Genomic DNA, 23,406 nt, shown 5'->3' on the forward strand with positions numbered 1-23,406 from the left:
AGCACATTGACATTGAATCTTTATAATTTAATGGTCAAACAGATGAATTAGGTTATGGAATTTAATGTATAAGGGTTTTTTGGGTCTTTAAACATGGTGGCTAAGTCTAATTGGTCAAATAAAGATCAGATGATGGAGATTTATGGTTGATATGCTCTTAATCAATGAAATTTGCTAAAATGAAAACTTAACTTGATAGGGGTCAAATAAGGGAATTTTGGGATGAAATTTTGTGGATAGGCATTTTTTTATGTCCTAAATCTAATGGATGTGATGAATCTTTGATCAGAGGCGTGGATTGAAAGTTTTGATTCAGATCAGGTCTTAGCTTATGGTTTATCAATTAACGATAAAGCTAAAAATGGAATCTTGCTTGTTTGATGATTAAACACAGGAATTGAGTCATGAAATTTGACATATAGGCTATGTTTGGTTTGAAGGAAAATGTAGGGAAAGGTAGGGAAACCTATACAAGATTTGTAAAGGTTTCCCTACCTTTCCTTACTTTTTCCTTCAAACCAAACATAGCCATAAGGGATTTTTGGGTCTCTAAATATGATGGTGAAGTCTGATTGGTCAAATAAAGCTTAGGTGATGGCTGATAAGCTCTAATCAATGAGATTTGATGAAATAGAATCTTGGCTAGATGGTAGGTCAAATAAGGAAATTTTGAGTTGCAATTTGGCTTGTAGGCATGGATTAAGGCGAGGAATCACGTGCAAAAATCAGATTTGAGAAAGAACTTATTGATCTTGGTTGTTTAGCTCTGTTCATTTAAGCCCATCGAAACAAAATCTTGGTATTCTTGAAGTTGATTATCGTAGATTTGAGGTGATATTTGGGGGGTGATCGTATCTTAGCATCCTCGAGGAAATGGATGTGTTGGATTTGATTTTGTGGGTTCAAGGTTTGAACATTACATAGATCGTGATCGTTAGAGATGAGATTGGTGTGATGAATAGTGAATCTTTAGGGTTTGATCATGAAATTCAATGTATAACTAAGCTTTAGTTTCCTAAGTCTAGGGATCGTATTTAATCGGATGTTCAATGTTGATCTTAATGTTCTTGTTTGTCATGTGGATTTCGTCAAAATAGGGAATTTGGAGTTTTGGCAAGTATCAAGTTAATTTGGTTATGTTTTTAAGTTTTAGGGTATAAAAGGAGTATATAAAGGAGTAAGGTGAAGGGATTGAACAAAAATCGGGTACTAACAATGTGCCAAAATGCTTTCTACAAAAACTCTGCATTTTTTTTCATTTTTTGTACTTTTATCGTTTTAATTGTATATTATTTAATTATGAGATCAATGGTTGGCATATTTTGACCCAAAAGATTGAACTATTGACTTGCTACCAAATTAAAAATAATTTCATTTTGGGTTAGTTTTAAATTTTGCATTTCATTTTCATTATCGATAAAAACAATTACTGTTTATCACACTTATATATTTTTATAATTTTTGTGCTTTTATATATATTTTTTAATTTTATTATTTAATTATGACATCAATTATTAGCACATTTGAGATTTGACTCGAAAGGTTAAATTGTTGACTCATCGTCAAATAGGAAAATATTTTCATTTTTTTATTTGTTTTAAATTTGTATTTAATTTTAATTATAAAAAAACAATTGTTTTCTATTACACTTACTTTTTAATATGATTAATAAAAAAATATTATAGATGTGCCTAATTTTTTTACAACTTTTTCATTTTTATAATTTTTGTATTTATTTCATTTTAAAATAATTGTTAATTAATTATAACATCATGGGTTGAACCCATTTGACCCAAATGGTTAGATTTCTTACCCACCACATGGATGGAAGAGTTTTGCTCCTAGGTCAATTTTAAAATTAGGGATTTTTGGACTGCACTCCCCCTCAGAAATCTTTTTTGCAGCCCCCTCCTAGTCTACTAGTAGCCCCCTCCCTCCCCCCCCCCCCCTATAAACCACATCCTACCCGTGAATTTGGCATCAATCCACGGGCAGGATTCAGTCCACCCCTAGGTGGAGCTAGGATTTCCTAGGGATGGACTGAATCATAAAAACCCCTTAAAATTATGGGTTTTATATTGTTTAAAGTAATAAATTTAAATCTAATTGGTAGAATTTATTGATAAGAAAAAATATCTTAAATATATGATTTAATGAGAGAAAAAAGGGAATTAATACCTTAAACGCAAGCCTTAGTAAGGAGTTAAATACCTTACTAAGAAAAGAAATATTTTAAATATAGGATTTAATGAGAGAGAAAGAGAGTTAATACCTTAAACATAAGACTTAGTAAGGAATTGAATGAGGTAAAAAATAATAATCAAATGGCCTCCGAATTAGAGAGGTACTAAAAATCAAAGATATAAGTGTTTTAATCAGAAATAAAAATTTCAATTATTTATACTAAGATTCATAGACCTTTTCTTGACTAAAGTACCTTTACCATAGCAAGCTCCACCAAGAAAACCCCAACTTTTCTTCAAGGTTACCAATTGAAGCACAGGCACCGTGAATCCCTCCTACATGCATGGATGGCCTCTACTCATCTAGGCATGTGAAGCAAGGTTCAAGATTTTGGAAGAAACTTTTTTTAATAATTAAAATACATAAAAATGGGCCCAACCTAAACTTTTTTTTAATAATTAAAATACAACCCTTCTAACATATTGGGGTGCATGGTAAGTGGGAAGGTCCCACAAAAAAGCAATCGGCGACCACTATAATAGAGCCCACAAAAAACCTTTTTTTTTTTTTTTTTCAAAGATCTCCTAGGTGGATAAGCTATTAACCCACAAGAACTCAAATCGTATAGATTCTCACTTTACCTACGTAACGTTTTTTCTAGCCGAATATTGTATTTGTAAATACTCGAGCAATGTTTTCCAAGAATCACTTGCCGGGAAAAATGAAATTGGGATCTTCTCCTCACACAGGCGCCTCACAATGACCTTGCACATCACACCGTGCATTGGTGTGAGGCGCCATGTGCGAGAGACCAGATCTACTTCTCACATGGGGGCACCTCACAGCCATGTGCAAGAGACCAGATCTCCTTCTCACATGGGGGCACCTCACACGCATATCCTACCATGCATTGGGAACATCTTCTGTATTTATAAGTTATTTTTCACGGGAAATGTGCTCCTCACATGAGGGCACCTCACACGCATATCTTACCATGCATTGGGAACATCTTTTGTATTTGTAAGTTATTTTTCATGAAAGATGTGCTCCTCACATGGGGGAGCCTCACACGCATATGGAACATCTTCCGTATTTGTAAGTTATTTTTCACGGGAGATGTGCATGTGAAGCGCCCAAGTGTGAGAAGCAGATCCCATTCCCATGTGTGAGGAGCAGATTCGGTCTCAAAAATACTCAGATTCGGTTTAAAAAAAATGCATTATCGAAGTAACACAAAGCGAAAGAGGCCTAGATGAAGTGATGGCGACTTAGCAACCAGCAACCAGCAGCAACTCATCCTCAGAACAATAACTACAAGGCAAATGGGTATTTAAATTTCACATCCATATTTCAATCACCATAACTTCAATCCAAATGCAATCAATGAAAATAAATCAGAGAAACATCATCATCATCCAAGTCTTGTGGCCCTTATCCCAATGGGGTTGGCCACATGAATCCTGTTTTGCCATTCTGTTATATTAGTGAGTATGCAAACCACCGGATAATAGAGGATAAAATATTATATAATTCAGATGATCGAAACAACAATCCAAATATCTATTTCGCAAATGGTAACAAAACTTAAATAAGCAAAAAATAGCATATGTTTGGAGACATATGGTGTCCAAAAGTTCAAATTAACGACCCCACACCCACAAGGTCTTCAGTTCTCTTCCGCAATTGATGCCTGTTTAGACACTCTAATTTGATCTCGGTGTAGCCCACTCGACTCTAAGGATGAGATTATCATAGCCATAACCATTTAGCTTGTTAATTGCCCTCTCAGCATCTTCCTTGTTTACAAAGTTTACAAAGCCAAATCCTCTGCTCACACCAGTCTTCTGATCAACAGCAACATAAACACGGCTCACAGGGCCAAAAGTGCGGAAGAGCTCAAGTAAGTCAGGTTCGCGAGTGTCCTCTGATAGATTGGTGACCCTAACAGAGTTCTCTTCGTTTCTACGCTTCATGTCTGTACCACTTCTATCCCCACCTCCTCTCAATGTTGGAGGAACATAGGTTGTTGACTTGCTAGTACCAGCAGCAGCTACAGTGGTTTCTGATGCAGAAGGCTTATCAATAAAGCTTTCAGGTTGCACGGCAAGATCCTTGTAAGGACACTTTGATGTCCAGTGGTCACCCTTCTTACCACAAGTCCTGCATACCATGAGAACAGCACCTCCTTTCGCAATTGATGCCAAGGGGTCTCCAGCAACCTTTGTTTCTTCTGCTTTGCTACCTGAAAGAATCCTTAGTTTAGAACATTTACATAGACCAAGATCCAGAAGAATTGAAGACATTGGATAATGGGTACTTTCATTTTCATTAATAAAGCATTTAATTTGCAAGATCTATCTTGAGGATTCTAACACACACAAAAATACTGTTTGGATAATTAACCTGATAAAAGATTGTACTTTTTTTTTGAGGTAGATTCTGAAAGGATTAAGTTGTTAGCCTGGTTGGCAATTGCTTACTATTACATCTGGATCTGTAGGAATAATATAATATTCAGATCTCAGCACTTCTCTTTAGATCATTTGTTAGTTACAATTAAAGTGGCTTTTAAAACCTTTTTGAGCTCCTTTGAGTTCAATCAGTGGGTTGGGATTCAGATAGCTCATTTTGGTCTGGGATCATCTTTATATCTTGCTTCTTCTAGTTGCTATATTTTTTGTGATGGAGGAACTATTGATGCTAGTATTGATACATTTGGTTTTGTTAGTTATAAATCTGATGGTGGTTTTCTTGCTTGCTGCTGCAGGGGGGAAGTATGTAATTCAAGAAGGACCAGTAGAGGTGGAGTTGTGGGCTATCTGGAAGGCTCTGTTATTTGTGTGTGAAAAGGGTTTTTTTTGGCTGTGATTATCCCTTAAGGCTATGTTTGGTTTGAAGGAAAAGGTAGGGAAAGGAAGGGAAAGACAAGGAAGCCAATACAAGGTTTGTAAAGGTTTCCCTACCTTTTCCTTCAAACCAAACATAGCCTAAGATTGCTCCATCTTCGTGAATGCTATAGCTTCTGCCGCTTTTGGAAATATTTCCTGGACTTGTTTACCCTTGAAGGATAAAGTTATTGGCCTTTTTAGGTCGTTTTTATTTTCTGATATTAAATATGTTAATAGAACTGTTAATATGCCTGCCCATGTGGTTGCTAGGGAAGCTAAGTATTGTGAAACAGATATCTTGGGAGGGGGCTCCTCCTCCTTTTCTGAACTCTTGGATGGATGTAGACATATTTTTATAGTAGTTAAGTTTCTTTAGTGATAAAAAAACTGTTAAAAACCGAAGGGCTCTGTTCTTTGGAAAATGATCTATATATCAGGTGATGGCTATAGGCATCCAATAAGCTGGTTTTTTGCCTAAGAGGTCTCATACTAGGGGTCTACCATTTCTATTTTTTGGTCTGAGAAGATTTTCAACAAATTACCTCAAGAAACCAAGTTTTAGCACATTAATAGTAGTCCAAATATTTCTCTATTTTCACTTGTACTCAGGGTTCAGTAGCTATATCCCTTTGCCAAGGGGAGTAGACTTATGAATACATGTTCAATGTGATCCACTCTGACTAAGTGTAGCTTTACTGATAGAATTGGCACTCTGTTTACTCCATTTCTCATTTCAGTTGTCCTGCTTTGCTCAAGCCTCAAAATGATTGTATCTTAGTCTTATACTGGGATCTATTCCTATGAATTTATTCCAGAGATTAAATTTGAGTACTTTAATTTAAAATTTGGACAAAGGGGGCATATCTTGGTGTAATGGTAAAATTTGGGCTGAAAAGAAACAGGTAACAAAGATTTCATAAGCTGTGATATACCAGAAACCAGTCCAGGGCCTCCAGGCATCCCGATTTCAGAGATGGGTCAATCACTTCAGACATGTCATGGATTCACAAACCATAAAAGGGATTGCGATTCAATAATGCCATGTCATGGATTCTAGATTTAGATAAAAAGGTTTCTTTCCATCATAAACAAGCAAAGAACGAACCTAGCAGGTGAAAGTAATCGATGCCCACGAAATAACAAAGAAAAGAGAGGAAAACGAAAAGCAGAGGGAGAACGAACCAGGAGCCCTAGGCCGCTCGAGAAGAATCTCTTCGGTGGAAACCATGGTGAGCCTGCTACCGAGTTCTTCATGAACAGCATCGCCAAACTTAGCCCACGATCGCCTCTCGACGGCACTCTTACTGAGCCTCGCCTTAGCGAGCTTCCGAATCCGAGTGGTAGTGGTAATCTTGACCTTATTTCCTTCGTTGTTAAACTTGTACTCAATAACCTTCTTGACACCGTTCTCGTCTGGTCCGATCACCATACGAGGCGGCAGAAGGAAGTCCAGATCCTCCCCGTCGTCCTCATCGAGCTCCCCCCATCGAATCTTGTTAGAATGCGGGGGGTTCTGAATTGTCGCCGAAGCTGGTCGATCGAACGCCATCGCCATGATCGAAGCTTCACACAAACAAGAGAGAGAGAGAGAGACAGAGGGATAAAATTTTGAAACCCTAAACAAGCCGCACCGAATTTCTTTTCGGTTTTTTTGGTAAAGTTTTGATGGAGAGTCTCTACTCGTAATACTGAGCCAAACATGACACGTCGGCTAGACGTGGGTCCCATAAATCAGGACCTATCCGTCCGGTTCCCGTAGAGGAGTAGCCGAGTGGGCAAATCCGTAAAAGCAGCTAAAAACGTACAACACTACCACGTCACCAAACAACCCCAAAGAAAACCTATAATAACAACTCCGCGTGTGGGAGAAAGGGAGGAGCTGATGAGAGAGAGTTGTCTCCGTTTCTTCAACGAAGATAAACTGAAGCTCGCAATTTCATCATCGACTCTCTGACTTTGAGACATCGTTTGACTCATTCAATATTGGGACGACGATCCCCAGATATCGGAAAGAACGAAGAAAGAGAGAAACAGACAAACAGGCCACTAAGAAGATTCTGCAGAGGCCAATCTGCGGGGGACCTTAGCTTCTGCAAATTCACTTTTGTTTTAATGGCCGAAAGGATGCATTAGACCTCTCTCTCTCTCAATCTTTTTCGAGGTAAGTCAAAAAAAGACTGGATTTTTTCTCTCTCTTTGGAAACTGGAAAGGCGACGACGTTTTGGTTACTCTGTCTTTTTTCTTTTTCGTATGTCATTTTTCCCTAGTCTATTTCTTCTTCTCGGAGTTTCTGGGTTGGTTTTTTTACTATTATATTTTCTTTAATTTTACTTGTATGTTGATTGATGACTTTTCTCAGCCGGCTTTAATAAAATTTTTAGTTTGTCAACGAATAAACAAGTGAACGAAGTTGGTTGCCTGGTTTAAATTATGACAGAACTGTTGCAACGGAGGCTGGAGGGTTAGGGTTTGAATCCTGACATGCTGGTTTTTTTAACTGAATTTCAGGTGGATTTTGTTCGCGAGGAGGAGCAATTCATTGATTTGAGGTTTTCTTTGTGGTAGTATGCGAATTAATGCAGCTTCTCAATTCTGGGACTTGGTTTTGTCTGATATCATTGGAATCCACTGTTATAGGCTTTGGTTGATTGGTTTTGAATGGTTTGGTGAGAAATAAGGGGTGATTAGTTCATTTTGTTGATGATGAAGAGGTGAGAAGATTGGAAGCTGGATTGTTTTGGGGGGAATTTTTGTTTAGGAGCTTGAAATGGATTTGTTTTGTTGGATTTTTCATTTTGGAGGTTGAATAGAGGGGTTTAAATTTAGGATGGATGGATCTCAGGGCAGCTCCAATGTGCCACCTCCTTTTCTTACGAAGACGTATGAGATGGTGGATGACCCATCCACCAATTCAGTTGTCTCGTGGAGTCCAAATAACAGAAGTTTCATTGTGTGGAACCCTCCTGAATTTTCAAGAGATTTGTTACCCAAGTACTTCAAGCACAATAATTTCTCCAGCTTTGTCAGACAACTTAACACATATGTAAGTATGTTTGAGATGTATTTGTTTAAATTTGATTGGTGTCTCTGGTTTAGTTTTATACGTTTTGTTCTTTCCAATTTAAGTTTCTCCTTTTGATATCTTCTCTTTGTTTGAATTCAATTGTATTCCCTTTTGAATCAGGGGTTCAGAAAAGTTGATCCTGATCAGTGGGAATTTGCAAATGAGGATTTTATAAGAGGTCAAAGGCACCTTCTGAAGAATATCTATCGGCGCAAGCCAGTCCACAGCCATTCTCAACAGAATCAAGGAAATTCTACTGGCTTAAGTGAATCAGAAAGGCAGGATCTTGAAGAGGAAATTGAAAGGCTGAAGCATGAGAAAAGTATGCTTGTTATGGACCTACAGAAGCATACACAGGAGCATCAAGGAATTGAGCTGCAAATGCTGTCCTTGGAGCAACATTTACATAAATTGCAGCATCACCAGCGGCAAATAATTTCTTTCTTGTCTCAAATCCTTCAGAAACCTGGTTTTGACTCCAATCTCATGCAAGAGCCAGAAAACTACAAGAAGAAAAGAAGGTTGCCTAAACTTGACTACTTATATGATGAAGCTGATGTAGAAGAGAACCAGGTATTGACCTTTCAGAAGGAGAAGTCTGATGTTATATCAATGCCAGTAATAGACATTGAACCGTTTGAAAGGTTGGAGTCATCATTGAATTCTTGGGAGAACTTTCTACAGGATGTTGGCCAAGCTTCTGGTGAGGAAATGTCTCCTGTTGGAGCAGTTTTGCAGCCTTATACAGTTGTTTTTACAGAAATAGATGCATCATCTGGAGATCCAAACATAGATGTCGAAACACAGTCCCCTAAATTACATCCATCTTCGCCTCATTCAAGAGATATTTATTCCTCTTCAGAATTGGCAGGATCTAGAAGTCATAGTGAAAGCCCTGTTATCTCTTCTGTTCAGTTTAGTGCAGATTTACAGTCAAGAGCTTCTGGAATTGATATGAATTCCAAGCCTGCTGCTGCTTCTGAGGTTCTGGAATCAAAAGAACAGGTAGTAGGAATGAAAACTTCTGCAGTGCCAAAAAGGGTGAACGACGTATTCTGGGAACAGTTCCTAACTGAGACTCCTGGTTCATCTGACACCCAGGAGGTCCAGTCAGAAATAAGGGATACTGATGTCAGAAAAAATGAAAATAAGCCAACTGATCATGGGAAGCTTTGGTTGAACTCAAAGCCTGTAGATTACCTTACAGAACAGATGGGTTATCTTACACCATCAGAAAGAATGTAATGGTGGTTTTTTTGTTAAGTTCAACTTCTTGATGTTTTAGGGGCCGAGTGTATTATTAATTTTACATAGAGGTATGTTTCACTTGATCTTACAATATATTACATGGATATTAATATGTTGAGTTCATTGTTCTCGTGTATCTCTGATGCATGTTGATTAGGTCTTGACATTACACTTTCCCTCAAGCAGGGACCATTACTTGATGCAATGTATAATCTTGGGCTGGAAAGCATGAGAACATGGGTGTGAGTCTGAGAATGGTCACTTTGTGCAAAAACATGCTGGATGGTAGGTCCGCAGACCACCCCTCCCAAGACTCTGTAAAGCTGGAAGAAACATTGTGCAATGCTGTTTTTATTAGATGATTATGAAAGTCATTTTATCTGTTTACGGTTGTATCAATATCAATCAGTTGGTTGCATTGATTCCATTTCAAAATCATACGAATCAGCAAAGGCTATTATTGGTATGTACCTATAGGTGGGTACATTGACAACTTCAGCACTAACTGTAGAAAACATAGAGTTGTTTGTGCAGTTCTACAAAATTGATCGTTGTACTGGTGTAAGGAGTTTATTCTGAGGGAAAAACTATCTTTATGATTTTGAATTGAAAAATATCAAGTAATACCTTTGCATATGCCATATATACTTATTAAAAAACCTTTGCATGCATCTTCTATTTATGTAATGCAAATATGCATACCTTCCAAATCCATTGCCAGACTAATTTATCACATAAAGCTCTATAAAAATAGCATTTCTGAAATTTGGCCATTTCCTACACTGAAGTGTGGGAAAAATGTTGACACTTTCATCTAGGTAATGTGTCTGAAATGTGGTGTGACCACTGCCAATTAAATGGAAGGAAAATTGTAAATGATGGTTATAGGACACAAGCCAATGAACGCTTTATGAGGAAAAACATTGTTGAGAAAGAACTTGTTCTTGGGAGTAGTGTAATCAATATTGAGTTTTTTAGATGGACAAATGGCAAGATGATGCAGGCCTGGAAGCAAGGGAAGAACCAATGGAAAAGAAATCAGTTTTGTCCTAATTCCTCATCCAATTGCAATTTTCTAATTTTTAGTTGGTTTGGATTTTGTTTTTTAGTCTTTTAAAGCTTATTTTCTAATTTGTTACTGTCTTAGAGTAGGGTTTTAAGTCTTCTAGACATTCACTGTTATTACTAAAAAATTGAAATTACTATTTCTAGTAACTGATTGGACTTGCTATTTATAGTTATTAAAAAACTTGAGAATAAAGAGAAAAATAAGAGGAAAAAGAAAGAAAAAGGGTTGGGAAACTTGTCTTACACTGTGGAAAACAAGAAGGTAAAAGGAGGAAGAAAACAAGGTTTCAAGGAAGGAAATACGAACTATGTTCTCCTACCTATTGACCTACATTGTTATTGTATTCATTATAACATGCAGAAATTACAAAAATGCCCATGTTAATTGATTATTAACAAAAAGAAGAGAAAAAAAAAGAAGAAAAGAAGAAAAAGAAAGAAAAGAAAAAAACTACAAAAGAAGAAAAAAATTATTTAAATGGAAAGATTAGCAATATTCTTTTGGATAATTAATTAGAAGAAAAATCTAATCATAGCACAAAAAAATCAAGTCAACAATTAAAAGTCCAAAAAGGTAATAAATAAGTAATAATTAAATAAAACATATAATAATAAATGAAAATAAAAATCTAAAATAATAATAAATGGTGAAAAATAAAAAAATAAACAAAAGAAAGAAAAGAGAGAATAAAGAGAAAGAAAAAGGAAAGAGAGGCACAAGAAAAGAAAAAAATAAAAATAAAAATAAACAAGAAGAAAAGGATAAAAATAAATAAAAAATAACAAAATGAACAAAAAAGGGTAAAAAGAAGAAAAGCAAAAGTGAGCCATATGCATTTCATAACAAAAAAAAAGAAGAGAAAGAAGAAGAAGAAAAAGAAAATTATCAAAAAAAGAGAGAGAAAAGAAGAAAAAACAAAAAATTATTTAAATAGGAAATATTAACAATATTTCTTTTGGATAATTAATTAGAAGATAAGAAAAGCTAATCATAGCATAAATAAAAAATAAAAAATCAAGAATTAAAAATAAAAAGTATAATATATAAATAATAATTAAATAGTAACAATAATAATAAATAAAATTAATAGCAAACAAATAATAAGAAAAAAAGAAAGAGAAAAAACAAGAAGAGATACAAAAATAAAATTTAAAGAAGTTTACAAAACAGAGAGAAAAGGAAAAAGAAAAGAATAAAGAGGAAAAATAAAAAGAAAAATAGAAAAAATAAATAAAAAGAAAGAGAAAAATATATGAGTAGTAAAAAAGAAGAAGAAGAAAGAAGAGAAAAAGAAAAAGAAAAGAAAGAAAAAAAGAGAAAAAGAAGAAAAGAAAAAAGGAAAAGAAAGAAGAAAGTAACAAAATTATTTAAGTAGGAAAGATTAAGAATATATTCTTTTAATAATTAATTAGAGGATAAGGAAAATTAGTCATAGCATAAATAAAAAATATATATATAATAAAAAATCAGGAATTAAGAATATAAAAAATAATAAAATAATGATAAACAAAAAAGTCTTAAAAAAAAGAGAAAACAAGTAGAGAAAGAAAATTAAAAATATAAAAATTAAAGGGGAAGTTGTAAAAGGAAAAAAAGAAAAAAAGAGTGGGTATAGAAGGAAAGAAAATCAAAGAAGAAGAAAATAGAGCTGCAGTGACGAAATCCTTTCTCCTCTGACCCCCTCTCTCTCTCTCCCTTCCCTTCCATTTTCAACCACTGTTCATTGTCTTCTTGACAAGAACAGTAGGTTTTCAATGGCGACACTCTCGGCATTCCCCATTCTTTTTTCCAGCGAGCATATCACCAACTCTCTACTTGATTTTTAATCCCTCTTCATCGTCCTCCTATTCTTCATCATTTTTGGTTTCTCCAAATGTTCGCCGACCTCCTTGCCCAAGTCTTCACTGGTTGATCAGAATTGACAATAACCATCGTCATCGGAAGCTTACTCTCAGTTGAGGCGGAAATCACACCCTAACCATCACGTTCCCACATCCCTCCTAATTGCCATCTTTGATTGTCATTGCCGATTGAAGACAAATAGTCAAGATTGAAACTGACTGGCTGACTGAAGTCTCCCCTGTTGCAGCTAACAAACCCACACCGAAATCCAACTCAAAATCATTGGAAATAGCCTGTGATGATGATAACTTTAGTTCTTTGCTACATAGTTTGTGTCAAGGACTAAATCCTATCCAGGTAAGTTCCCAATCACATCACATCTTTCGTTAATTTCTTCTCATTTCTTGTTCTCCTTCCTCCCAATGCTTTGATAGACATATGGACTGGTTTGAATGGAATACATCCTTACTTTTATTGATTTCTTTCGCTGCTGATTCTCACTAATAATGTAGGAACTATTCGACTTGAAAGAGTAAATTTTGTTTGAGGATTGAATTCTGTCTACTCAACCTGTATTCGGACCGATATCAGTATAGTGCTTTCTCTATTCCATGACTGGTTAATTTGCGCAGAATAGTTCTTTTTGTTTTCCTTTTTAATATCCCCCATTTGCATGAGTTTGAATTAAATAATTGCCTGGTTTGATCTCTTAATACTGAAATGAGAAACACTAAGTTATCGGATTGTTTGGAGACAATTAACTGTGATCGTCTGTGTGGGATTTCTGTTAACTGGAGCTAATTCCATCGAGAATATGATACATATAGACAAATGAAATCAATAAAAAAATAATAAAAGAAAAAAGGGAAAGAGAGGATGATGATAGGATTGGGATATTGGAGTAGAGAGGATATTTTTGTGTTTGTAGATTTTGAATGGGAAGAATGATCAGCAGGGGAGGATAAATGAACTTAATCACCAAAAAAATAAAAATTAAAAAAAAATCAAAAAATTTAAAAAATTAAAATAATAAGTACAAGAAATAATAATAGAATGAAATAATAAACAAATTAGGTCAAAGGTGAAGTGGGGAGGCTAGGACTTGCCTAGGTGAAGGGGAGAATAAGCTATTGAAAGGAAAATAGTTATAAAAATGAAATAAAAAATAAATAATAATAAAAAACTTGATAAGCTTTTACGAATATAATCCATAGAGCTCGAGCTTGTTACGAATATAATCCATCCTGGTACGACACAAGCTCTTTGTAAACAAGTCTGCCAGTTGTTCTTTTGACTTGACATAAGAAGTCACAATATCACTGTTTGTCACCTTTTCTCTTACAAAATGACAATCAACTTCTATATGTTTGGTCCTCTCATGGAAAACCGGGTTGGAAGCAATATGAATAGTGGCTTGATTTTCACAAAACAACTTGATAAGTTTCCCTATAAAATACCTATCTCTTGAAGAAGGTGTTTCAGCCATATCAACTGATAGGTGGTGTGGACCATTGCTCTATAGTCTATACTTAGCTTCAGCACTTCTAGCAACTACACTTTGCTTTTTAATGAGATTGCCACACAAAAAAGTACAGTACCTTGTTAGACCTTATGTCCATTGAGGAACCTGCCCAATCTATATCAGAATATCTCTCTAAGGTTAATTCTCCCCTTTATTGTATAGTAATCCCCATCCAGGTGCACTTTTCAGGTATCTCTATACTCTTACAACACCTTCGTATTGAATGACTGTGGGATTTTGCATGAACTAACTCAAAACCCCTACACTGAAGGAGATATCAGGATGGGAGATGGTGAGATAAATTAGTTTGCCAACTAATCTCCTATAGCTTCCATGATCATTGGATGGCTCCCCCTGACTATTAGTCATTTTCACATTAGGATCCTAAGGGTTTCAATTGGTTTAGCCCCTAGTAGACTGGTCTTATCCAACAAATCCAAGACATACTTGCATTGTGACAAGGAGATTCCCCACTTTAAGCGGGCTACTTCAATACCCAGGAAATACTTCAAGGATCCTAAATCTTTGGTTTGAAAGTGTTGTTGCAAAAATTGTTTCAGATCATTAATCCCACCAACATCACTACTAGTAATGGATATGTCATCAACATACATACCAAAATGATCTTCCTAGATGTGGTATCTCTATTGAAGACTGAATGGTCAACTCCACATTGCTTGAGACCAAACTGCTATACAGCATTGTTGAACCTACCAAACTAGGCCCATGGTGATTATTTGAGCCCATAGATTGCCTTGTGCAATTTACATACTGAACCACCCTCCCCTTGTTTAACATACCCAAGAGGTTGCTCCATGTATATCTCCTCTTGAAGATCATCATTAAGGAAAACGTTCTTTACATCAAGTTGGTACAAGGGCCAATCAAAGTGAACAACAAGAAAAATAATAAACCATACATATGACAACTTAGCCACAGGGGAGAAGGTTTCAGAGCAATCAACACCGTAGGTCTATGTACAACCTTTTGCCACCAATCGAGCTTTGAGTGTCTCAATGCTACCATCTTGTTATTGTTTGATCGTATACATCCATGTACAACTAATTGCTTGTTTCCTAAGGGATATAAAGGTAAGGTCCATGTGTGGTTAGACTAGAGATTTTGAAATTCATCATCTATTGCTTTCTTCCAATCAGGTGAGGCAAGAACTTCCCGAACAGACCTAGGGACAAATGCAAAAGACAAAAGAGATACAAATTTCTAATGGTAAGTAGATAAATGAACAAGAGAGCAATAACAAGAGATGGGATTGTCAGTATAGGTACGTTTACCCTTACGTACAACAATGGGAATATCAAGATCTGACGATGGAGAATTTTTTGATGGTTATGATGTTGGTGGAGGGGCAAGAAATAGAGTCTGAGGCAGTGTAGAAACTGGTGCAAGCTCTTGAGCGCATCTGATGTACACTGTGAATTGATGGTCAAATGGGCTCCTCAATAATGGGGAGAGGGATAAACACATCACCTGAAGCATCCGGGAGAGGAATAGAGGGAGAAGGTTCCCGTTCAGAAAAATAAGGAAGACTCTCAAAGAAGGTGACATCAGGAACAACAAACAACTTCCGGAGGATAGGATCATTAACATTTGTACCCCTTTTATGTGCAAGAGTAGCTTAGAAAGATACATTGGATTGCTTGGGACAAGTTAATCATGTCCAGGGCCCAAATGATGGATAAAACAAATACAACCGAAAACACACAAAGGAAGAGAGAAAGGGGACTTTCAAGGAAATAAGATAGAGAATGGAGAGTCCCCAACAAAGATTGATGTAGGCATATAATTGATCAAGAAGCATGAAGTGAAACCCTAGCTATCAAGTACCTAGGTACTGTTTTGACCTCAAGTAAGTTTATAAAGCCTAAAAATTTAGTTTTTCTTTTTCATTTTTGTTTGATCAATGGAGCAATGTGGAAGTGAGTTCAAGCAGATGCTGGTATTCGGGCTTGGTTCAGTAGAATCCGTTTTGATTGGTGTGACCACAATTAAGTTGGATGGAACCAATTACCTAGCTTGGGCATAGTCTATACGGATTTATGTTTGTAGTAGAGGTAAATTAGGGTATCTCACAGGAAGTAAAGTGAAACCCGAAGAGACAAACCTTGCATTTGAGAAATGGATGCAAGAGAACTATACAATAATTAGATGGTTGGTCAACTCTATGTAGCCTCATATAAGTCAGAATTACCTTTGGATGTTTTCAACCAAGGAGATCTAGGACAGTGTTATGGAGACCTATTCACAAAAGTTGAATGTGGCAAGAGCATATAAGCTGAAAAGTGATGTGAAGAATCTGAGGCAGGGGGAGAAAAGTGTGGTAATTTACTACTTTATGCTGAAGTCTCTATGGCGGGAAATTGATGTTATGGAGACAATTGTATGGAAGAGTACATAGGATGCAAAGATCTTTAGGAAATTGGTGGAAAGAAACAGGGTGTTTGAGTTTCTTACGGGACTCAACCCTGAGTTTGACATTATTAGGCATAATATTCTGGCCAAGGATGAGGTCACCTTGGCCAAGGATGCAAAGACCTTTAGGAAATTGGTGGAAAGAAACAGGGTGTTTGAGTTTCTTATGGGACTCAACCCTGAGTTTAACATTATTAGGCAGAATATTCTGGCCAAGGATGAGGTCACCTTGGCCCAGTGAAGAGAGTAGGCGGCGGGTTCAGTTGTAGAGTCCACTTATAGAACACTTTGCACATGTTGGAATAAAGCCGAAGGGTCTGATTGAGAAGAATGAGCTGATATATGAATACTGCAAGAAACCGAGGCATACTAAAGATACCTTCTAGAAGCTTCATCTAGATCTTCTACTAGACAAGTTTAAGAATAACAATAGTTTTAAGAAGGTTGGTCAGATAGGAAAGCCTAAGATTGTGAATGTTGCCACAATGCCCGAAGGAGGGAATAAGAAAAGTGAAAAAAGTCGGCCATGGAACAGTTGGCAGCAATGAAGGCAGAGTTCGAAAAATATGGAAGGTTATTGAATCACTTGGAAACCACTGTCTCTACATCCCACTATTTAGGCAACACCTCATCATCATCCGCATTTGCTCACTTAGGTATTCGTGCTTTTGCAAATCATGCTTTTGTTTCAGGTAATCATAAAATCCCTTGAATCATTGATTTTGGTGCATCAAACCATATGACCAACTTGTCTAACCTTTTTTGTTAATATCATCTTTCTGGTAAAGAGAAAATATCTCTTGCTGATGGGTCTCTTTCTCCCATCTCTAGCAAGGGGAATATTAAAACCTCTGACACGCTTGTTTTATCCTCTGTCCTTCATGTGCCTAAACTTAATACCAATCTTTTATCTGCTAGTAGCTTAACTAAATCCATGAACTATAGCATAACCTTCTTTCCTACCCATTATGTTTTTTAGGACCTGAAATATCAGAGGACGATTGGGAGTGGCTATGAAGTGAATGGAATATACTTGCTGGACACAACTGATAGGAGTCTTGGACCACCTCATGGAGTAGCATTGGAGTCAGTTGTGTTAGAGTCTGTTGATAGAGTCATGTCATTTTCGATTTGGTTATTTGTCTTTTTTCCTACTTTGAGTCATTTGTTTCCTAATATGTTTAATGGAGTGTCTTTATCGAGTCTTCATTGTGAGTCATGTGAACTTGCAGAGCATTGTAGACAGTCTTATTCAGTAAGCAATAAAAGATCTATTTCTCCTTTTCATATTGTGCATTCTGATGTGTGGGGGCCATATCATTTGCCTGTTATGGGGGGTTACAAGTACTTTATCCTTTTTATTGATGATTACTCTCGTTACACTTGGATTTATCTCATGAAATCTAGGGATGAAGTCTTGAATATTGCGCAAAAATTTCATGAACTTATCCTTACCCAGCTTAACTTAACACCCGAATCAAAATATTCCGTTCTGATAATGCTAAGGAATATTTTGAGAAGAACCTCTCACCCTACTTTGAAACTTTTGGGGTTATTCATTAGAGTTCTTGTTCCTACACTCCACAACAGAATGGAGTGGTGGAAAGGAAGAACCGCCATGTGGTTGAGGTTGCTAGATCTCTCCTTTTTGCATCCCATGTTCCTATTAAATTTTGGGGAGATGTTGTCCTTACTACTACCTTTTTAGTTAATCGTATGCCTTTCCGGGTTCTAGGTTTCAAAACCCCCTTTAGCCTTCTCTTTCTGGATGAGGATCTCTTCTCTCTTCTTCTCCGAGTTTTTGGGTGCACCTGCTATGTTCATATTCATAGCCATCAAAGGCACAAATTTGAACCTAAGGCACATAAGTGTATTTTCTGGGATATGCCTCCACACAGAAGGGATATTGCTATTTTGATCCGGTTAGTGGCACCCGCTTTGTCTCTCTGGATGTCACATTTGTTGAGTCTACCCTTTTCTTTAGTACTTCTCCTGAGGGGGAGCAATATGAAGAGCTTTTTGCTATGTCTCTAGCAGTTCCTCTTCCTGTTCTTTTTGAGTCACCTGATGAGTTATCATCTCCTCCCACTGTGCCTACCTCAAGTATTCCTGCTCCTCCTCCACCTCATCCTCTTATAATTCCCTCACATCCTGTTCTCCAAAGGTGGTAACAAAGACACAGATTTAGGCATGGGCAAATTGTTTCCACTCCTGCAGAAGAGCCTCTTACTTCTCCCATCATTACTGGGGTAACAGGTCAACCTTCCTTTGACCCATCTACTTCCTTCCCAGACTTTGATCTTCCTATTACCCTTCGCAAAGACAAGCGGAAGTGTACAACACATTGTATCTCTAAACACCTGTCTTATAGACTTCTATTCCCTACCTATTACTCTTTTATTGCTTTTGTATCTTTCCATGTGGTACCGGGGTCTGTACCAGAAGCTCTATCTAAACTTGAATGGAGGGATGCTATGATGGCTGAATTGGATGCTTTGCATAAGAACCATACCTAGGATATTGTGGATTTCCAAAAGGGAAGGAACCAGTAGGTTGCAAATGGGTGTTTACCATTAAATATCATTCTAATGGCTCTATTGAGAGGTTTAAGGCTCGATTGGTTGCTAAAGGCTACACTCAAATGTATGGTATTGATTACCTTGAGACCTTTGCTCCTGTGACCAAGATGACCTTAGTCCGGGTTTTGTTGTCTCTAGCTGCTACTTTTGCTTGGCCTCTCTACTAGTTTGATGCTAAAAATGCCTTCTTGAATGGAGATCTACATGAAGAGGTATATATGTCTTTGCCTCCGGGAGTATATGGAAAGGAAATGGAAGGGAAGGTGTGTAAACTGCAGAAATCCATTTATGGTCTCAAACAATCTCCTCGGGCCTAGTTTAGAAATTCAAGGCTGCTCTTGTCTCCTTTGTTGTCTCTAGCTGCTACTTCTGATTGTTTATGTTGATGACATTGTGGTCACGGGTAATGACACCCAAGAGGTCAGTAAACTCAAAAGGTTTCTTAACCTTGAATTTGAGATCAAGGATTTAGGATATCTCAAGTATTTCTTGGGAATTGAAGTTGCTAGATCTAAGGATGGTATCTTCATTTCTCAGCGCAAGTATGTTCTTGACCTCCTTGCAGAGACTGGTAAACTTGGTGCTAAACCGGTCTCCACCACTATAGATCCCAATCATAAACTTTCTGCTAGTGATGGTAAACTTTTGTCTGATAGGGGAGTGTTTCAAAGACTGCTTGGGAAGTTGTTATATCTCTGCATGACTCGACCAGATATTTCCTATGCAGTGAGTGTTATTAGTCAGTTTATGCATTCTCCCAGAGATACGCATTTAGCTACTGCAAAAAGAGTTTTGTGTTACTTGAAAGGGAAATGTATTCTATTTGCCAAGCATGAACACATGAAGTTGGAAGCATACACTGATTTTGATTGGGCTGGATGTGTTGATGATAGGAGGTCCACCTCGGGATATTGTGCTTTAGTGGCAGGGAACATTGTCTCATGGAGGAGTAAGAAACAGTCTGTAGTTGCCAGATCCTCTACTGAAGCAGAGTATAGGGCAATTGCACATTATGTGTCAGAATTGTTGTGGCTGCGATAACTTTTAGAAGAATTGGGAGTTGACTATGAAAAGCCAATGATGTTCTACTGTGACAACCAGGTAGCTATCAACATTGCTCATAATCCTATTCAACATGACAGAACTAAGCACATTGAGATTGATAGACATTTTATACGGGAAAGAGTTGCTTCAGGGGAAGTTTGCTTGCCATTTATTGCTTCAGAAGAGCAGTTGGCTGACATTTTGACCAAGGGAGTTCCAAGAGGGAATCTGACACACACTATAAGCAAGCTGGGCATGATTGACATCTATGCTCAGCTTGAGGGGGAGTGTAGAGAGACTGGGCCGAATGGACCCTAGTATCTATCCTTTTATTCTTTGTAATGTGTTATCTATTTGTTTTGTTAATGGGCCTGTTACTTTTTTTTTGTAAGCTTCTTTAAGTTCTTGCTTAGCTGGCCGCCCACTTAAGGGTATACTTGTAATTATCCTAGTTAATGAAGATTAACAAAAGGATTAGAGAGGGGAGAAAGGAGATTATCAAACTCTTCTTCTTCCTCTTCTTTTCTCCATCTTCTTCCTTTGTACTCTGTCTTCTACCTTTCTTCTACTTTTCTCTCTATTTTTAACCAAGTTTATATCAGTTTTAGAGGACTAATTTACTTCTGCAAGAAACTCAATAGTAGAATCATTCATACTAGTGTTGTCCTCAACTATGGCATGATTAGTACAAGATGATGGAGGACTATGCAAGTCATAAGAAAAAGCAACTGTCCCTCACGACCACAATGTGTGCACTCTCCCACAATAGCACAACCACCACTATTTCTTCCACCTCCTCTTCCTTCCTTACTTCTACCATGACTAACACCTCTAAGTGTACCTCTCCCCCTAACACCTCTTTCACCACCATCTCTGGTTACTACTAAGGCAGACTTCTCTGAAGTGATAGAATGATCATTCTGGGGTTGGCATGTCCTACAAATACGAGAAAACACCTCGGAAAGGGATGAAAGATCACTACTTCCCAAAATCTGAGCTCTCATAGGTTCAAACTTGGATCTCAGTCCTGACAGGAATCCGGTAACATCTAAATGCTCCCTCTGAGCCTGTTGTACCTTCAAATCAGGAGAGAGGGGTTGGTAAACATTCTGCTCATCCCATTAACTTTTCAAAGTAGTATATTACTCCTCTACACTCCTATCACCCTATCGGAGAGAAAAATAATCCTAATACAACTGATAGATCCTTATCACATTGTCCTGTCATAAATATAACTATTGGGCATTCTCCTAAATTTCCTTAGCAATATCCAGAAACATGAGATTAACACTAACGTTGTTTTCCATACTATTCGATAAAGCAGTCATAATCTAAGCATTTTCCTGCACCCATTCACTATACCCCTTGGACCCACTCGAGTTGACCTTCCTTAACATATTTCAACTTCCCTCTAGCAATCAAAGAAACTTCCACAGATTTAGCCCATGGTACATAATAACGGTGGTTAATTGGGTATTCATAAAGTCTGATTGCACTACTACAGCGGGCTTGGAGCTGTTGCTGGAGGTGGTCATCGGAAGGGTAAGACACCAAACAAGGATTGAGATTAACAACACTAATCACCAATCGCAAGATGTAAAAACATACTAAAGCAACTTTAAGCCCAAATACAGGTACAACAGCACCTTGCTACAGTAGTTTGCAGCCCTAGAATCTAACAAAAAGGCTTACACAACATTTGTAGAGTACCAAAAGACTCCACACACCATAGGAAGTGAGTTCCCACACCACAACACACCAAACTGAACACCACACTCACAAAACTGTTGAACTCAACACACATATCTATACTCAACACCTCAAACTAACCAAGTCAAGGCCTAAAGCCTCTTTTCCTAAGGGACGACCAGTCCTTTTTAGTCCCTTTAGCTGCTTGTCTCGAAAGGAGTTCTCTCCTAGGGTGCAAAAAGGAGGCATGAAGACGTAATGAATGAGTTCAGCTCTGATAACATATTAAAACTTGAGAACAAAAGAGAAAAAGAAGAGGAAAAAGAAAGGAAAAGGGTTGGGAAACCTGTCTTACACAGTGGAAAACAAGAAGGTAAAAGGAGGAAGAACAAGAGGTTTCAATGAAGGAGATACAAACTATGTTCTCCTACCTATCGACCTGCATTGTTGTTCTATTCATTATAGCATGCAGAAATTACAAAAATGCCCTTGTTAAGTGATTCTCGTTATCAGTGTAGTGATGGAAGAGAAGAGGAGAAGAGAAAAGAGAGAGAGCAGAAGAGAGGATAAAAGATTGAGAGTTAAAAGCATATTGGCGGTGCCAGCTATTTTGTTATATATACTAGGGCGACAACAACTAAAAAATAAAAGGGGTAAAAAGTACAATAGTACCCTTGCGGTACTATACTTAGTAGAATACAAGCTTTCAACACTCCCCCCAAGTTGGGACATAGATGTCAATCTTGCCCAACTTGTCACATAAGTCATGATGCCATGAATGGTGTAGCCCTTTTGTAAAGATGTCTGCAAGTTGATCCTCAAAGCTGACATAAGGAGTACATACTTCCCCTGTAATAACTTTCTCTCTAATAAAGTGTTTGTCGACTTCAATGTGTTTAGTTCTATCATGCAGCACTAGATTAGCAACAATGTTTATGGCTGCTTTGTTATCACAGAATAGGGTCATAGGTCTGTTCACTAGAAAACCCAACTCACTCAACAAATTCTTTAGCCACATAATTTCAGCCACTTCATGAGCCATTGCCCGATATTCAAGAGACTTAGCCCCCCCATTGCTCAATAGGAAGGTCAAGTTAATTGCAAGATCTAACACCTTTCCTGTGACCAATAGGAAGGTTAAGTTCATTAGCAACAAAGGTATCAATAGCAATAGGGTCAGGGGCATCTATAGGAACCAAGATACCTGAGTGAGTATGATCCGCCCTTGGAGAGTTTGATGGCATTTGAGGTATAGCTTCTAGGTTCTCCACAACTCTTGAACTTGGTTGGCCTTTGTGACAACGAAAGAGGAGGGAGCTGAACCAGTTTCTCCTCATTCCTACACTCCCCCTGAGGAGAAATAGGGAAGAAAGGCTCACTCTCAAAGAAAGATACGTTTGTGAAAACATAAAACTTCCAAGAAACAGGATCAAAACAACGGTATCCCTTCTGAGTGAAAGAATACCCCAGGAAGATGCAAGCAACAGCACGAGGGTCTAATTTTCCACAAGTGGGTGACAGATTTTGGACAAAACAATGACAACCACACACACGAGAAGGAATGGAAAGAAGGGGAACCTTAGGAAAAAGAAGTTGATGTGGGGCTTTGCACTCTAAACAACGAGAGGGCATACGGTTGATGAGATAGATAGCACAAAGGACAGCCTCAAGCCAAAATTGTTTTGGGACATTCATATGGATTAGTAAACCCCGGGCCACTTCAAGGACGTGTTGATTTTTTCTTTCGGCCACTTCACTATGAAAATACTCTTTGGCATTATCTAATTGAAAATTTTGGATTTCAGTTTGAAATTGGGTAAAGATCAAAGTCTTGGATATTTTTGGT

General features: G+C 37.4%; 2 protein-coding genes across 2 annotated transcripts; one reads left to right on the forward strand and one right to left on the reverse strand.

Annotated features, from left to right (window-relative positions):
* Positions 1–3,689: 3,689 nt before the first annotated feature.
* Positions 3,690–6,735, reverse strand: LOC104586573 (uncharacterized). The gene is made up of 2 exons (XM_010243858.3): positions 6,255–6,735; positions 3,690–4,426 (listed from the first exon to the last, which is right to left on the reverse strand). The coding sequence occupies exons 1-2, from the start codon at positions 6,625–6,627 to the stop codon at positions 3,888–3,890; spliced, it is 912 nt and encodes a 303-aa protein (XP_010242160.1). The 5' UTR covers positions 6,628–6,735; the 3' UTR covers positions 3,690–3,887.
* Positions 6,736–6,936: 201 nt separating this feature from the next.
* Positions 6,937–9,515, forward strand: LOC104586572 (heat stress transcription factor A-4b-like). Its single transcript, XM_010243857.3, has 3 exons — positions 6,937–7,233; positions 7,582–8,116; positions 8,258–9,515. Exons 2-3 carry the CDS (start codon positions 7,901–7,903, stop codon positions 9,380–9,382), a joined length of 1,341 nt encoding a protein of 446 aa, XP_010242159.1. The 5' UTR covers positions 6,937–7,233; positions 7,582–7,900; the 3' UTR covers positions 9,383–9,515.
* The last annotated feature ends 13,891 nt before the right edge of the window (positions 9,516–23,406 follow it).

The sequence above is a fragment of the Nelumbo nucifera genome, chromosome 3 (assembly GCF_055504915.1).
Source record: "Nelumbo nucifera cultivar China Antique chromosome 3, China Antique-T2T, whole genome shotgun sequence".
NCBI classification, from domain to species: domain Eukaryota; kingdom Viridiplantae; phylum Streptophyta; class Magnoliopsida; order Proteales; family Nelumbonaceae; genus Nelumbo; species Nelumbo nucifera.